Raw genomic sequence first — 18,001 nt, 5'->3', positions numbered from 1 at the left:
AACCCTATTACATAATTAATATTAAACTGCTCTGGTTCAACAAAAGGGACCAAAGTTATGGAAAAATTCAAACCTCCACCCCAGAATCTCTTGGAATCTAAGGTAATTCTCAAAAAACGGTAAGCCTGAAAACTTCTACCACTTCAACCATGAGCTAATTAATGTACCAAATATTTATTGAGTACCTGCTGTATACCAACCATTATTCTAGATGCTAAAGACAGAAGAGTAAACAAAATAGGAAAGATCCTGCTCTCCTGTGGCTTACATACTTGTGGGGGAGATAAATAATAAACCAGCAGACATATAAATATTTTCAGATAGTTGTAAGTACTAAAAAGAAACTAAAATAGGTCAGTGAGATGGAGAGACCAGATAGATGGGGTGGCTGGCTGGGGACGGCTTTTCTGAAGATGTGACATTTGAGCTGAGGCCAGCCATAGAAAGATGGGGAAGAAGGTGCTTTAGGCAGAGGGCCAGCAGGGGCAAAGGCCCTGGGGTGGGAATGAGCTTCGAGTTGAAAAACTGAGGCCTGTGTCCCTAGGGCACAGTGAGCATGGAGAAGCTAACAAGTGGACCTTGAGTGGCCAGGTCATAAGGAGCCTTGTAAACCAGAGGACTTCAGTTTTTTTTAAAAAAAGATTATTTATTTGAGAGAGAGAGAGAGTGAGCGAGAGAGAGAGAGCATGAGCAGGGGAAAAGCAGAGAGAGAGGGAGAAGCAGACTCCCCGCCGAGAAGGGAGCCCGATGCAGGGCTCAATCCTGGAACTCTGGGATCATGACCTGAGCCAAAGGCCGACGCTCAACTGACTGAGCCACCCAGGCGCCCCCAGAGGACTTTGGATTTTATCCAAGGCACAATGAGAGACATTTGGATGGATTTATACAGTGGAGTAATATGAACTCTAGAGAGAATTTTGTATTTCAACTTCAGTACTAGAAAAAAGCTGTATTTCCCTTGACTGTGTGGTATATTTCTAGGTCACCAACTTGTGATAGATTCTATCTTCCAAGTTTGGATCGAAGCTGCAGTTATTAGCCACGGGTACATCACAAGGACAGTGTTCAACTATGTGAATGGTACACTAGGCTGACGTGTACATCTGGTACGCCATTTTGTGCACTAACGTAAGTCCATCTCATTTTATGAATTTATTTCCAGTTGTCTTTTGCCTTAATTTCTTCACCTATTGGTAAAGTACTGAATGTCTGCATTTGTCAGTTGCCTCAATCCTTTTGGTGGGTTTTAAATAAGTAAATTTAAATGTAAATGCAGGTCCGTCAAGACAGAATCTCTCATATTACCAAGTTACCTTTCTAGATTTTGACCATCCAATGCTAAATAGTCAGCTAACCCAGAGTATTCAGTGGCTTTATCTCCATATGACTGTGAGAATTTCATACGTTCCCAGCAGACATATTAAATGATCATATAATTAGAAATAAAAGTCTTCTAACACAACAGTCATTAATACCAAAAGCTTTATGGTAAAAGTTACTGAGCCTCATGCACTTTGTAAGGTTTTTTATCTAGGCATGATCAGTTTCAATTTTTCTCTCTGCCATTAGGTTCAAAGACAATCCCATAGGATTCATTTCCATGTGTCCCTGTAGAGAATATTTAGACTCACTGGCCCTCAAATGCCAGATGTCTGTCATGCAAAACACCTTTCTAGATTCAGTGAGCTATGCAATTATATTCTGTATAACGCGCTCCCTGGTGTTTTGGAAAGCGGCTCACAAGTATTTACTATACTAGACAGCTGGGTCGGGCTACCTCACAAAGAAAGGTGAATTTGCCAGGTCACCAGGCAGACTTTCCAGGGGTGGCCAGTTCCATTTGCTCCTTCTTTTTCTTCCCACTCTAGCTCACCCTTTAGAAAAGTACAAAAAAGTATAAGTTACCCCGAGGACACTGGGCAAATATTTAACAGCTCCACGAAGCCGTCTGATTTTGATTTAAGGCAAAAAAAAGAAAAAGATGCTAAATAGAGTCTTTCTTATAAAATAATGTTGCAAGCGATCTAAAACGTTTTAAAGGGCACAGTGCCTTGGAGGGGATGCCAAGCCCCCAAACCACCGAACTCTGCCTCATCTCGTTACGAAGAGAGAAAGAAACTCTCCTTACCACCATCCCTGTTGGCCGTGGATCTCAGCTTCGGCATCCCAGCCTGGAACAGTCCTCCCAAGCCAGGTGGGCCACCTCCTCCAAAACTTGCACCACCGCCGCCACCACCACCACCGCCACCGCCACCGCCACCACCGAAGCCACCACCGCCACCGCCACCGGCGCCGGCTCCTTTAGGTTCTGCAGAAAGAAGGAAACACAGTCTCTTCACCGTGTACGAAAACATCACCAGAGTACAGCCCGAGCCCAAGTACACAATTAACAATGCCAGTCAAACGGAGCTGGCTCGAACTGGGCCTATGGGGGACTCCTGGGATTTCATGAAAATGCAGGATTTTAACGATTTTAACAAAACCCCTAGTCAGAAAAGGAGGGGTTTTGTTTTTCACTCCAGGGCAGTCACAGGCCCCACGGCAGGAGAATCAGTAATAGATGATGCCTTGCCCCCATGCTCCCTACTTGGCTAGCTGCCGTATGAGTTACTATCTGTATCCTAAGATTTAGCAAATAAAAGAATCTTCAAAGAAAATAAGTCCCAAGGGAGGGGGAGATGCAATAAAAGGTGAGAAGAAAGGGAATTGTAAAAATAAAGGGAAGAAAAGAAAATATCCCGTAATTTTACTCCTTGCAATAGACATTATTTTGATGTATTTTTTCCTGCTAGTACTTTTTCATTTTATATGTTTTTCTCAAAATTAAGACCAAAGTCACGAAACAGTTTTTAGCCTGCTTTTTTCACTTAACACTTTATTGTTAGCATTTCCCATGTAATCAAATATGCTTTGAAAACATGAGTTTAAGGGACGGCGTCGTGTTTTAGAGCATGAATATGTTATAGTTCGTTTGACCGTCTACTTATTTGATGGCCTTATGGTTCGACCTCAATTTTTTAATATCATAAAGCCCAACAGTAGGCTTAAACATTTTTAACAACGCCCTGCAATTAAAGATTTTTTTTTTAAAGATTTTATTTATTTATTCGACAGAGATAGAGACAGCCAGCGAGAGAGGGAACACAAGCAGGGGGAGTGGGAGAGGAAGAAGCAGGCTCATAGAGGAGGAGCCTGATGTGGGGCTCGATCCCATAACGCCGGGATCACGCCCTGAGCTGAAGGCAGACGCTTAACCGCTGTGCCACCCAGGCGCCCCAAAGATTTTGTTTTATTTTGCATTTATTTTCCCCAAATTGTGGAAGATTCTGAAATAAGCAAACAGACAACAATGACAAAAGAGAGAGAGAGAGAGAAAGAAAAAGAAAAAGAAAAAAAAAGAAAAAAGAAAAAGATTACTGAGTATCCTGTCTAGACTCTGGGTTATTTCCCTTGTCTATCAGCTATATTACAACTCTGTAAGTTGTAGAAAACTGATAATTGTCCATAGAAATGTAAAATAGTTGTGTTCAGTAGCATGCAATTGATTATAGACGGGTTTACCTATCTGTAAATTAATTTCAGCTGTGATGTGTGTGGTACTTTGAACTCTCCTTTGCACTGGTAACATTATACTGCTTCCCTCAGTAATTAATGACTTAAATAAAATATTTGACATATGTTCGTTTTAGTTCTGTATGAGAGCCATCTTTAAAAAGCGTCTCATACGATTTATGATGTATGTATGTTTGTATTTATGAGGTGAAACATTGTTTAAAGTTCTACCCCTAGAAAACCTTCTAGAGCCTTTGACAAGCAGAACATGAAATCTACATATCAATAGCGGAGGACTGACACTTTTATGATATTTAGACCATATGGAAACATGGTATATTCTCCCATGTCTTCCGGTTCATTCAGTCAAGTTTTATAATTTTCCTGATACCGGTCACATACTCTTCTTGTTAAGGTTACTTTCGATACATTTTTGTTTGTTGAAATTGGGAAAGGGATGTTTTTCCCCTCTTGTAATTGGTTATCATTGACATCAGAAAATTTCATTTGACATCCAATAAACCATTCTGCTAATATTTTCTAAAGTAATATTTATAAAAAATTTATTATCTTGGATTTTCTAGACATATGGTCTGCAAATAATAAAGGTTTTGCTTCCTCTTGTCTAATAGTTGTGCATCTTATCTTAGCTCTAGTTTATATAAGTAATTACTTTGATGACTGAACTTGCATACGATATAAATTATGAATACTGCTCCAGGCAACCATGGTTTGCTTTTAATGAGCTCGCCTTTAACCCTGGAACTACTGACACTTAGGGCAGGGAATTCTTTGTGGGTGTCTGTCTTGTCCTCTGTAGAATGTTTATGGCATGCCTGGCCTCTACCCACTAGATGTCAGTAGGAACCCCTCCTTGGCCAAGTTGTGACAACTAAAAATGCCTCTAGACATTGCCACATGTCCCCGGGGCCCTGATAGATAGCTTTCTTTTTGTGTTTGTGCCGCCTTGGTTAAGTTTGAGGTTAGTCTCATTACATCTATCAGATAGCTTTCCATCTCTTCCTATGTTTGGGAATGATTTGTATAGCATTTGAATGAGCTGTTTCTTAAAATCTGGAAGAATTTACGATAAAATCGTCTGGCTCTAAAGCTTTTTAGAGAGAAAGTAGCTTGATAAAGTGTTCAACTTTTCCTTTGCTCTTTGAAGCTTTCATGAGTAAATTTTGGTAAATTTATGCTTTTTGTAAAAAATTAATTTCTTTAAGATTTTAACATGTTTTAGCCTATAAATTCACTGCAACAGGCTAATTTTAAAAAATCTCCTTTGAATCTCTTACTAATCTATGTTCTGAGTCCTACTTTTATTTATTTCTGTTTTCTTTTTTTTCTCGATTAGATTGATCCTAAGCCTGTGTTAGCTCTGCATTTTTTCTAGTGTGGAGCTTCCTGGGATACCTCTGAGAGCTCTGCTGATAGAAAAAATAATCTGATAGTGAACTGACAAGGATTACTGCACCTAACAAATCAAATTACAATAACAATTTCCAGAAGTAAATGCAAAATGGCTCCCTATAAAATTACAAATTTTTTTTACTAATTTTAATTATTACTAATAATATTAATAATGCCCTTGACATTCAAATATTACTGATTAATTAATGATACATTTTGGAATACTGTGTTTAAACAGGATACCTTTACATGGCACCAAACATTCAAAGAGACTGATGCACTATCAGACATCATTCATCAGTGTTCTTAACCTGGAACATTTGTGCATCTTTCAGAGAGAAAAAAGCTAAAATAGTTGATGACAGCTAACTAGCTCCTGGTCACTTCCTTAGGAATCACACCACAGGACAAGGCTGAATTAAGAGCTTTATTATGCATCACCATGGTCAACATTTTGACATAGAACCCAGGGAGGCTTCAGCTGCAAACAAATATAAAACTATGGATGGGCCTTGGCACTTGCAAAGACGACGATACAAGTGTCTGCTAAGTGCACAGACAACAGGATATGCACTGCATTGCATCTTGTGTCCACGAAGCAAAGTGCATTCATAAACATCACTGAACAGCTGGAAGGGAGAAGAACTAACATTTATTTCCATTTAATGGCTGGAGAAGTGGACCTTGAAGAATACAATGAGTTTCTAATAGTGGATTCAGGAATAGGCCACAGACTGTCCAGTACCCTTCAGTATCAGCGGGGAATTCACGTCTACCTCTGTCGACCCCCAGGCTCCTTCTCCTGGGGGAAAGACCGACGGAGCTCTGTCCCGGAGGTCAGCAGTTTGTGGAGCCCCTCTGGCCCCATACCTGGCACCAGGACTCCGACGGCTTTGGACCCAGGCTTCCCAGAGGTAAGTGGTGCTGGGCTCCCCTCAGGGAGAATTTTGTGACACCAGGCAGGAGGACTAAGGGATTATAAAATAACCCGATCAGTTTCAGGGCATTTTGACTAAGAGGTAACTGTGCCAAGTCAAGGGTAAAGACCCCCGAGTTGCTTCTGGAGGTTGGCGTCCTCTCCTCTGCAACACAGAGCGCGACACAACAAAGCAGCAGGCAATAGCCTTTGTCTTGGTCTTCCTCTTTTCCATTTTCCTCCTACACCAATGTTCTCACCTAACTCTGAACCTTCTTTCTTCTCCACCCATTAGGCACTTTTCCTAGAAATTCTTCCTGAACACTTCCAATCCTCCACTTGGCTAAAATCCCGCATCACTGTTCACCGTCTACAAAGCTCCCTCTGGTGCTTTTGGAAAGTCAGTCTATTTCCTATTGAGTCCAAATGGGATCTGGGTGTAGGCTGTATTTTGGGGACATCTAACCAGCAGTGGAAAGGTCTAGGAATGTGAGGGGGCAGTTTCAAGGCCTGGTTATTAACTACCAGTAGATTCTAGTTATGGATACATTTTCATTCTGTTGTAAATGTTAACAGGAGTTCCGTGTTGTGGGTACCCATTTGTTTATACATACCCTGCCTTGTTCTAGAAAGTATCTCAGACTTACGATGGGTAGATAAGCAAAGTTGTGATCTCATTTCCTCTCTCTCCCAGCTCCTGAAAATCATATCTGACACTTGAATGACACATTCCAGCCCACAAAACACTTTGCATTGTCTTGTCTGCTGCTCACAGCAAACTGTGAGGGCAGCAGGACAGGCACTGTCTCCATTTTACATCCGAAGACAGTAAGGCTTGGAGATGGTAAATGATGGATGTGCCAGGACTTGAACCTACACCCTTCCAGTCGAAGGCTAGGGGCTCTTTCCATGTTTCAGGCAGCCTTTTGATCTGTGGTGCAAAGAGTAATGGGTTAACTTCCAGAAAGTGTTGTGAATAATTCAGAGAATCGCTGCTGTGTGTGTCTTGGACAAAGAATTATTATACTGGCTTCCTGCAGCATTAGAGGGAACCCAAGCTGGAACTGTGGCTACAATGAGTGATACAGTCCCTTATTTTGCTAGCTCGCAGCTGTTGTTAACAAAAAAAAAAAAAAAAAAAGAAGAAGAAGAAGAAGAAAAAGAAAAAAATCTTTTTGGAAGGGTGGAGGGGTAGGATTGATTGTTAGGCCGTAAATCACTTATCTCCATGGAAAACAGCTTTTTTCACTTACTGTCCAATATCGGTGCACTCCTGTCATTGGTGACTGTCTTCTTCAGTTTCTTCCCTTTGCTGATGTCAGAGAGAAGAGCATTTCTCCCAGCCTGTTCTGACTTATTCAAGGTAGGCTTCTCCGTATTGGCCTAAAAGGAAACGCAGACTTACATTCATCTCTTGAATTAAAATCATAGACTACAACACTCAGTGGGGACAGCTAGAGTACTGGAAGCTTGTTATTGACGTTCTTGGCAATAGGTTGTAAATTCTCTGCAAGTTTCAGATCCGATGTCATTGTTTTTAAGACCCAGACATTTGGGAACAGATGCAGCAATAAATTACATTCATTTTTAATGCAGGAAGAGTCAGTCCCTGATAAGTCTCTAAAAATTCAGACCACAATCTGGCCATAACCAACAGAGCCAGGGTTAGATGGCTCGAAACAAGAAGGGAATTTTAAGTCTGAGAGTGTTCTGCTGGATACTACGAGGCTTCATAGTCCAGAATGTGCCCTGAAGAACAGCTTCTCTCTCCTATCTTTTAGAGCTAACCCAGAGCAAGGGGAATATTTTCTCTAGCAAAAAGGGTCAACTGTATGTGTTTTAAATCCACCAAAGTTTTAGAAAATAATTCCCTCTGTCTACGCTGCCAAAGATTTTTTTTCTTTTTAATTTAGGGCATAGGTGAGGTATAATTTACATACAGTCAAACCACTGCTTTAGTGTATAGTTGTACAAGTTCTGAAAAACATACACAGTCCTGTGACTACCTCCACAATCAAGATCTAGAACCCGTCCATAACCCCCCAAAGCTCCCGCATGCCCTTGCCTAAGGTGTGTCTCCTATTTAATTCCTTTGAAAGCTTAGCTCACAGAGATTGCAGAGTGGACAAAGGTGCTATTTTAAAATGCTTAGGTATTTTCTCATTTTTCTAGAATGCCTGGGAAGGATCCGTACTATGAAATTGGGATTTCGCTTCCCCAGGGTTATTTTAGGGAGCGGAGACACTAAGAGCCCAGCACACAGGACTCGGAAGTTGTATGCATGTGCCTGTGTCTGTCACACGGGGAAACTAGCTTGGTCTGGCCTGGCCCCAGGGAGAGCTGGCTTCCCCAAACCCAGAGGTCCTTCCGGCAGACCTCAGAGGCCTTCCAGGCTGGCCCCAGCCCTTCTGAAAGGATCTGGTTCCAGAGGAGCCGGTGAGGGGTGCAGCAGGTAAAGCTGGGGCAGTTTAGCTTGATACCTCACCCTGCGATTTATTATCAGAGTTAGAGGCAGAGGAAAAACTAAGAAAAACCCTGAAGCATGCTACAGAGAAGCTCTGTGTTAAGCTGAAAGGGTCCTGGAAGAATTACAAAGTATTACTTGCTCATAATACAGCAGTTAACATTTATATAGTGTTTACTATGGGCCAGGCACTGTTTTTAGCACTTTTATGTGTATTAATTCATTTAGTCCTCGTCAGCCCTGTGAGTCATTATTTCCATTCTGGAGACAAGGAAGTAGAGGCATGGGGAGGTAAAATCATTTGCCCGAGTCACCCAGCTAGACAGGGGAGGACCTAGTATCCAAACCCTGGTAGGGTGATTCCAGAGCCTTCCCTGTAACTTGACAGAAGGGTAAATGTGGGATCTAAAATGCCCCTTGCCCACCCTGGGGAGCTGCTGTTAAAGGGTACAAGCTTACAGCCAGAAGATGAATAAGTCCTGGAGGAGTACAGCACAGTGATTATAGTTAACAATATTGTATTATAAACTTCAAAGTTGCTAACAGAGTACATCTTCAATGTTCTCACCAGAAAAAAGGAATGATAATTATGTGATGTGAAAGAGGTGTTAGCTAAAGCTAAGGTGGTAATTACATTGCAATATAAAAATGTGGCAAATCAACATGTTGTGTGACTTAAATTTCTAAGACCTTAAGTGTCATTTATATTTCAGTTAAAAAAAGTAACAAAATGCCCCTTCCCCACCCGCCTCCACCACTCCCCTGAGCAAGCCTGTTAATATTAGCAGCTTCTCAGCAGTCAGTTTCCAAAGTGCTCTTACATGTATGGTTTGCAATTGTTAACGGAGTCATCTTCTATTGCTCTGAAACTTGTTTTTTCAACCTGATGACACATCTTGGACATCTTGGAAAGAATGTTTAAAATTACCTACTGTCTTCATTTTAAAGATGAAAGTCTGAGGCCCAGAGAGGTTAAGCAATGGGTCTACCCTGGCTCTCTTAACAGCTTGGGGTCAGCAATTTTCACAGCCTCCTGTTATTCCTCCAAATTTATTTTGATGCCTGACCTCCTTGGGTGCTAATTCCTCTCAGGTGGCCGTCCAGAGCCCTTAACTGAGCCAGACGGTGCCCTATGATGGCCACCAACACACCTTTCCCTTTGCTCATCTCCATAGCCTATTTCTCTAGGATCTTGCTTTAAGTCACAAAATAATGGCTAGAGATGAATTGATAGGATAAATTTCAGTCATTCTCGTACCACTTGCATGACTTATATGTCTTCTCAGCTACTTGTATTATTATTTATTTAATATTTTTCATTAATTCAGTTCACTATATTAATACCATTTTTCAGTGATTATTTTCTTTTAAATTAATGCACTATTAAATCCTTAGTTTGATGTGCTAGCTATAAATTTTAGAACACACATTAACATCAATACATGAGCATTAGAATAAAAAAAATTAATCCACATACTACCCAGCTAGTGGTATAAAAACCACACTTTTGGGGAAATATAGATAAATCCTGGTATGTTAGCCGGATCAGAACTTTTCTTTTCTTTTTCTTTTTCTTTTTTTTTTTTAGATCTTATTTATTTGAGAGAGAGAGAGAGTACGAGCGGGGAGAGGGGCAGAAGGAGAGGGAGGAAACAGACTCCCCACTGAGCAGGGAGCCCAACGTGGGGCTCCATCCCTGGACCCCGAGATCATGACCTGAGCTGAAGGCAGATACTTAACTTATTGAGCCACCCAGGCGCTCCTGGATCAGAACTTTTCAAACTTACCTGAGTAAAGGATCAGTTTTAAAAAAATTTTCCCCAATTCATCTTGGACTGATACTTTTATAAAACAACAATTAATTATTAGGAAAATGAACTAGGGGGGCATCTGGGTGGCTCAGCTGGTTAAGCATCTGACTCTCGATTTTGGCTCAGGTCATGATCTCAGGGTTGTGAAATTGAGCCCCACCATCGGGCTCCATGCTGGGTGTGGAGTCCATTTAAGAGTCTCTCTCACCCTCTCCCTCTGCCCCTCCCCCTTCCTCACACATGTGCAAATGCACTCTCTCTCTCTCTAAAAATAAATAAATAAATAAATAAATAAATAAATGTTTTAAAAAAGAATAATGAATTTTAAAAGAGACACATAAAATACAATCTTAGAAACAACAGACATAACACTATTGTCAAATTGCTGTGTTTCTTAATGCTTATTCTTAATTTTTGTACCTGTCTCCTTGGGGCCGCTAACCAGCAGCTGGAGAACCACACTGAGTAGCAACAAGCTAACTGTCTGTTCTTCTGACTAGGTTCCACCTCAGATGAGCTTACTGCATCCTGTGGAAGTCTGGGTAGGAGACTTTTCCTCTCTGAGCCTCAGTTTCCCCAAGTGAAAAGGACCCATCACTGTGAGGCTCCTCAGCAGTGAGGCCTTCATATGCTGAGGGAGGTAATGGGGCAATGGGGTGCATCTGGGAACCTTCCTGTATCACCACGTGGAGGGCTGTTGGCTTCCTGTAAGAGGGTGCACTAATTTCTGAGGACAGGTCTATCAAGAGACCAGGAGGAGCCCAGGGAAGAAATTCCTTTGAAAAGTAGACATCTAAATGTAAGGATAGATTTAAAGATTTATTTATTTATTTGAGCGAGAGAGAAAGAATGAGCAGGAGGGGCAGAGGGAGAGGGAATCTCAAGCAGACTCCCCACTGAGCACGGAGCCCTACCTGGGGCTCGATTTCATGACCCTGAGATCAGGACCTGAGCTGAAACCAAGAGTCGGAAGTTTAACCGACTGAGCCACCCAGGCGCCCTGCAACAATAGATTTAAAGAAGGATGTGAGTGTGGGGAGAAGTGGGGACGGGCTGGTAGATGATATTTGCCAAAAAAAAAAAAAAAAAAAAAGTGGGAAGAAGGGAAAAGTAAGAGAAAAAGAAAAGAGTGAGTCTGCAGGAAGCGTGAACAACTGCATTTCTTACACAGACCTGGGTTTCTGGACCATCTTGTCCAGAAGTTAAAGGCTACAAGTCGAGTCCATTTGAATGGCAACAGAGCATGCTGGGCAGAACCCCAGTCTTGGGCTGGTGTGTGGGAAGGGACAGGACGTTTCCGTGACGGACCTGACAGAGGACACCCAGCTAATGCACACCCCACACATGTACTGGGCGCTGCCTGAGACCTCTGACAACCGGCCCTTCAGGGTCTCAGGGGCTGGCTTTCTCGAAACGGGAAAACCTGCCCTATGGTTTTTAGGTTTTTACACCAGAATGCAAATGCAGGTAAAACAAATGTGTGTGCGCGGGGTTGGACTTCATCTGGCCTGCTTTGTGCACCAGCAGCGGATGGCGAGAGGCCACTCACCAGAGCAAACGTCGGCGGGGGCGGGGGCGCCGGAGGGGGAGGGACGGGCATCTTGGACAGCTACACCTTCAACAGTCTTGCTGGTGAATCTGTAAAAACAAAGCAAAAAGAAACAAAACATGGTCACGTATTAGACTTTTTAGTAATACTCTGTCCTAATCTTCCTTCCCTCCTTCCCACCAAAGTGACAGTTATTCACGTAGGCCAACTTTGTTTTCTTTTTAGATTTATTTTTTTAAGAGAGAGAGTTGGGGGGGTGCAGAGGGAGAGAATCTTAAGCAGATTCCCCGCTGAGTGCAGAGCCGTAGCAGGGCTCCATCTCAGGATCCTGCAATCGTGACCCTGAGCCAAAACCAAGACTCCGATGCTTAACCGACTGAGCCACTCCGGCGCCCCCAGGGCAATTTTTATCAGGGATGTAATCACCTTTACAACATGGCTAAGATGTTACTCTTCTGGAAGGATCCTAGCAGGGGAGGTTTCTGAGCCCAAATGCCTTAAGATATTGGAAGCAAAATTGGTGCCTCACACTGCTCAACTCCCTTACCCACCAAAGCAGGTCCAGGGAATGATTCCTGGAGGGACCCGGGCCTGGAGCCTGTGTAAGCTGGAAGATGATCGTAAAACTGCCAGAAATGTATCCTGGCAAATCCGATGTCCTGGCTCCTCATCCCCACTTATTTCCAGCACAACATCCTTTCTTGCTCTCCACTCCCACCCACTCTGTGCCCACTGGTCTTCTTCTTGCAAAGGCCTGGCATTCGCCTGGGTCTGGGCACGCACTGTAGGAATGCAAAGACGAATATTTTTCTGGTCTTGCCCTCAAAGGTCTTACAGTCCTCCAGGGGAAGAAGGCAGGAATAAGGTAAGGCAGGCAGGTAAGGTGGGCAAGGGGGCCAGATTCCATCGTTGTGCTACTTGGCATTTCCTTATAGGATCAAAGTTTTTTAAAAGGGGAAAAAAGAGACAAGGTCCAACCTCTGAGTGCCAGGCTGTTTACTAGAAATACACTTCACTAGACAAGCTTACTGCATAGTATGACGGCTCTGGGAACAAGGGGAAGCCAGACTGTGGCGGGCTGGGAGAGTGCAGGGAAAACCTGGGCCTGTGGCAGTGGGAAGGGGGCAGCCGGGCAAACATCAGGGGCTGAAGAACCTACAGGGCGAGGAAGCTTCCCAGCACGTCCACCAGCCATGAAACCACCCCCCCCCTAGCGCTCCCCCAGTTTTCAGAGTCCCATCCCTGGGTCCTAAGTCCCAGCATGGGGCCATGCGTCCTCACCCCTAAGTAACCCTGGCTCCTCCCACCCAGTCCTTGCTATTCAGGTGTGGTCCTGGGTCAGCAGCAAGGGCGGCACTGGAGCTGTTAGACACGTCAAATCTCAGCCCCTCTCTCCACCCACCAAATTGGTTTCGGCACTTTAACAAGATCCCGAGCTGATTTCATGGGCACTAACATCTGAGCCGCCTGTTGCAGATTCTTAGCCGAAACCAGTGGGCAGCCTGGACACTCCCCTCCTGAACCATACAGAACAGGTGTCCTGAATTTCAAATAGCAGAATTATCTTTTTGTTCTCCACGTCTCTTAATGGGAAAAAAAAATTATTTAGAATTTAAAAAATTCAGTTCGACCACGAAAAGTTAATGTGGAAAACTTACACCGTGAAACAATACTTTCTATTAAAGTATTGCTAGGTGGCTTGCTTTCTGTGAACAGAAAGGGAATGCAAAAATCTAAAAGGACACGGCTGGACTTGTCAAGGCTGCTGGAAGACGGGAATTAAGACAGTTTGGAACAGCTCCGTTCCAAGAGGACTGCTGAGAAAAGGAATTTTTGGAAACACCGTACAGCAACAGCAGTCGTGCCTTAAGGACGACCACCTGGACCACGGGCCCCTACAAGGTCTCGAACTCCTACAGCGACACTGCAAGCTAGCACGAGTCCGCTCATTTCACAGAGGACATCGCGACTCCGAGAAACCGAGCAACTCACTAAAAGACCGTCCTTCATTCACAGCAAGTCCTTCCAGTCCCTGGTCTTTTTCGAGAAGCATTTTTGGGCAGGTAAAGAGCGGACTAGTGCTACAGCTCACCTGTAAACTAGGTCAGAACCTGTTTTTCTATAAGAGATTCTCAAAGCTTCTTTTAAAACGTGTTCCTTAAATTGGCCTTTTCTGCATGACACGAGTTAGTCACGTGTGGGGCCAAGTGGGCAGTGTGGCCAGTGCTGAGGGAGGGCCTGTGCTAGGAAGTCTGTGCTGGGCAGGAGGCACCCGAGGCCTCACTGCGCACATGTCCCGGGACCAGGAGGAGGGATGGCGATCAGAGACTGCATTCAGGCCCAACGAACTGTGAAAGACGCTGCAGCCAAAGCAGTGCTGTTAAGGCTGGAGGAGGCAGCTGACCAAGTGATGGGGTGGCCAAGGCCGCCTCGAGGCTCCAGAGGTGGGCTCCATGGAACAGATAATCCACGGGCTTGGGGGATGAAACCACCCTCAACCGCCAGCGCACTGTGTCGGATTCCCCCATTCACCAGCTAACCTGCCATCCCATTATCCTAACTCCGAGCAAGGAAGGAGTGGATTCTGGTCAACAACCGGGAACTGCTTAAGGGCCCAGTTCTCATGAGTCAGTCCCGAGGTTGCAAAGATCAGGTTGAACTCCTGTCCGATGCATCTCAGGGGCCAGCCTGGGGTAGAGGGAGCCTTTCAGGGGACTGCCACCGCCCTGTCGGGCCTCTTTAATCTAGTTGTTATACAGCTTTCTGCTGGGCTGTTATGGTTCTGTCTGTGCACTGACTGACTTATAAATAAACCTGCGGACCACAGAAGCTCGGCCTCCCCCCACCACTGCCCACCCCGGCGGCCCCGCTCAACCACGGGGGGAGGATCTGCGGCTGAACGCCCTCGCCATTCTCTCCTCTCCACTGCTGCTGCCACTTCCCCAGCCCCTCTCTCGCCTCCTCCTCCAGGCAAACTACTCCCACCCGAGGGCTCGAAGGTGCTGGCTTCAGGGGTCTCTCTGCTTCTTCCTGCTTGTCTGGGCTAGTCCAGGGTGGGGCCTTGAGGGAAGCTTTTAAGAAACCCCAGACTCCAGTCCTGCCACCTTACCACAGGGGTCAAAGAAGACCAGCTCCTCTCTGCCATGCTAGGCTCATTCCTGGCTGTCTGCCCACCTGACTGTGAACTCCACCAGCTCTCCCTAATACCTGGTCCAAAGCAGGGTTCTCACTAAATACGTGTGGAGTGAAAGAGCCAGGTATCACACAAGCAAGCCATGTGCTGGCCATCGGAACAGCACCCAGCATCAACCCCAAGGTCTGGGTGAAGAATGAGCCCTATGTTAGAAGGGCTCGCCAGCCTTAAGTCCTGGGACCTGCTTTCCTGGCAGCCTGACTTCACCAGTGAAGAGAACCCAAAGCCTTGGGAGAGTTAGGGCTTCCCTCCTCTCATGGAGTTAACAGCTCACATCAGAACCAGAAATGGACCTTCCCGAAGGACCTCACAGCAGCATTGATCCTAATGGACTGGGCATTCCTAACCTGGATCCTTACACCTGCAGGGTCTGTAGACAGAATTCAAGGGTCTGTGAACTTGAATGGAAAAAAAAAAAAAAAGACCTATTTAGTTCCCTTAAGCTCTAACTAAAATGTAGCATTTCCTTCAATTATAAATGTAGGCTGAAAACCACAGTACCTGAAACTTTTTCACCAACAGTTTTTCACATGATATTTCCACATCGTATTACAATCGTCACAGATCTCTTTTGAAATGACGGCAACGTTTCGCTCTGTTGCTAGATCTTGTTGTACATACTTCAGTATAACTAGTTTCCTTTGTATCCTCTGTATTTTGTTTTTATCCATTTAATAACAGTCAGAGAAGGAGTCCTTTGGGCTTTATCAGACACTAGTGTGGTCTATGGATGAAAAAGGTTAGAATCCCTATGAGGACATGAGACCAGGGTCAGGCACGTATGATTTTGAATCTTTGCTGTGATACCTAACAACCTGGGTAAAAGACTACCCTCTCTGGACCTCCCTTTCCCGCCAGTGGAATGGGGTGGCGGGAGGATGAATGGAATGGTACACAGTGAGCCCTCAGATGGGTAAACGACCAACAGATGGGTCTAGATCTGTCTTCCTTGAAGGTGAGCATGGATCCTGCTGGTGTGAGCACTGCTCGAGCACCTGGCAAAGGAGGGACTGATGTGGCGCCTATGCCGAGGCCCAGGCTTGGCCCAGAGTCCCCTGTGGATAGAGCTGTGCAGAGCAGGACCGAGGCAGCCTGAAGACTTGGCCTTGTTGCGTTTGGTTCTTCCTTTGGGAAGAGTGTGACAGGAAAGACAGCCTTGTCCTAGGGCCAGGAGGGGCTCTAGAACAGGGGAAATAACTAGAGGAGGGTTCCCAAAATGTGGGTTCTTATCTCTTGCATCAGAATCGGTTATGAACTTTTTGAGAACATGTCCTGCTTCCCACCCTAGTTAGGCTCCCTAAAGTTGAAGGATCCCTGACCCACCATTTGCTGATTCTTCCCCTCCCACCCTACCCCCACCTACCCCTACCCTGGGCATTGAACTTTTAAGAATATACACTTTTGAGAATTAACTTCTTTTAAAGAATCATTTCCATGTTTAAATAACTTTCACCATAGGGAGAAAAGCCAGATTTTTCTAAAATGTTCACATTGTGTGTTGAATTTTATGTGCCCAAAGAAAACCACAGGGACGGAAAAAGCTTTTTTTGTTTTCACACACAGTGTTATGGGTTGAACTGTGTCCCTCCCAAATTCATGCATCGAAGCCTTAACCTAACCCCAGTACCTCAGAAAGTGACTATATTCAGAGGTAGGGCTTTTAAAGAGGTGATTAAGTTGGAATGAGACCATTAGGATGGCCCCTAATCCAATATGACCAGGGTTCTTCTAAGAAGAGGAAGAGAGACAAGGGATGTGTGAGCACAGAGAAAAGTCCATGCGAGAACACAGGGAGAAGGTGGCCATCAGCAAGCCTAGAAGAGAGGCCTCAGGGGAAACCGAACCTACCAACTCCTTGATCTCGGACTTCTAGCCTCCAGAACGGTGAGCTAATAAAATTCTGCTGTTTGAGCCACCCAATCTGTGTTTTATTGTTGTTACAGCAGCCCTAGCAAACTAATAAACACAGATTTAACAATACATATCCATTGTAGACATTAAAAGATAAGATAATGGCTTTTTTTGAACTCACGACCCTGAGATCAAAACATGAGCTGAGATCAAGAGTCAGATGCTTAACTGACTGAGCCACCCAGGTGCCCCAAGATAATGGCTTTTGAACAGAATATTCATCAACTGATTTCTCACCCAAGATATCTCTGGATTGTCATACAATGAAGAAATTAAAAATCAACCTGAACCCTGGGGTTTGTGAATGACTGCCAAAGTTTTATTTAATAACTGAATGAATCATTCAAAAATCATGAAATTTTAGTTGGAAAAACCATTAAGGTGATGGAAGGGATCTACCAAAAAACCCTTTATAAGGAAATTGGCACTATGGGTTAAGAGAACAGAGCAGAATATTTTGCAGAAATGGCTTTAGGAATTCATTAATCGGTTCTTTGTTGCCCCTCCACACTATATATATAGATAGACAGATAGATATAATTTATTTATAAATTATATTATTAAATTTCTCAGTATTTATAAATATCTCAATATTATAATTTATAAATTTATATAATTTATAAATATCTCAGTATTTATAAATTCTGGTATTTCCTAGTTCTGTGAAAGAAATGGTTGACTTTGTTGCTTTTACTATAATGTTATTAGGTCAACATCATGGTTTAATGCTTATATTAGACAGCATCACACAATGACCCTAGACCAACCAGGGCATCTTGTGGCTGAGAGCCATTTGCTAAAGATGTAATATTAGTTATGATGGGCACCTTGTGAGAAAGAGTCACTTGTTCATCCCACTTCCCGTCCTGCAGCATACATAGTCTCCCCAGTGGCATGGCCAGCTAAAGGCTCAACCACAGCCCACAGTTCAGTCCAGACTTGCCCCAGGAAACTTCGGTTTTTCTCTTCAGTGTGTTCATCCAAGAACACGTGATTATCTCTGAATGTGAAATGATTAAGATCAAGAGAATTGGCTAGTCATTTAATTAAATGGTTTCTTAGTCTGTTGTAGCCAACTTAAAAGTCATTCTAGAGCATACTGCGCGAGGCCTACATTACAGAATGATATGAGGAGCAGAAAGATCTCCAGTGCTGTCCAGTGAAAACATCTGATAACCCTGAGAAGCCTGGC

At 44.0% G+C, this 18,001-nt stretch overlaps 1 protein-coding gene across 3 annotated transcripts in view; it reads right to left on the bottom strand.

Moving 5' to 3' along the window:
• The window catches only part of WIPF1 (WAS/WASL interacting protein family member 1), a 117,550-nt gene that overhangs the window by 14,301 nt on the left and 85,248 nt on the right, over positions 1-18,001 (bottom strand). For all 3 annotated transcript variants that reach the window (XM_040643727.1, XM_040643724.1, XM_040643723.1), the window contains exons 2-4: positions 11,706-11,794; positions 7,135-7,264; positions 2,129-2,308 (exon numbers count right to left, since the gene is read on the bottom strand). In XM_040643727.1, coding sequence (XP_040499661.1) covers positions 2,129-2,308; positions 7,135-7,264; positions 11,706-11,756 — 361 coding nt within the window. In that variant the 5' untranslated portion in view covers positions 11,757-11,794. The remainder of the gene's footprint in view (positions 1-2,128; positions 2,309-7,134; positions 7,265-11,705; positions 11,795-18,001) is intronic.

Source organism: Ursus maritimus, unplaced genomic scaffold (genome assembly GCF_017311325.1).
Source record: "Ursus maritimus isolate PB19 unplaced genomic scaffold, ASM1731132v1 scaffold_1, whole genome shotgun sequence".
NCBI lineage: Eukaryota > Metazoa > Chordata > Mammalia > Carnivora > Ursidae > Ursus > Ursus maritimus.
The sequence above is the reverse complement of the archived record's forward strand: the minus strand, read 5'-3'. Positions and strand labels throughout refer to the sequence as shown.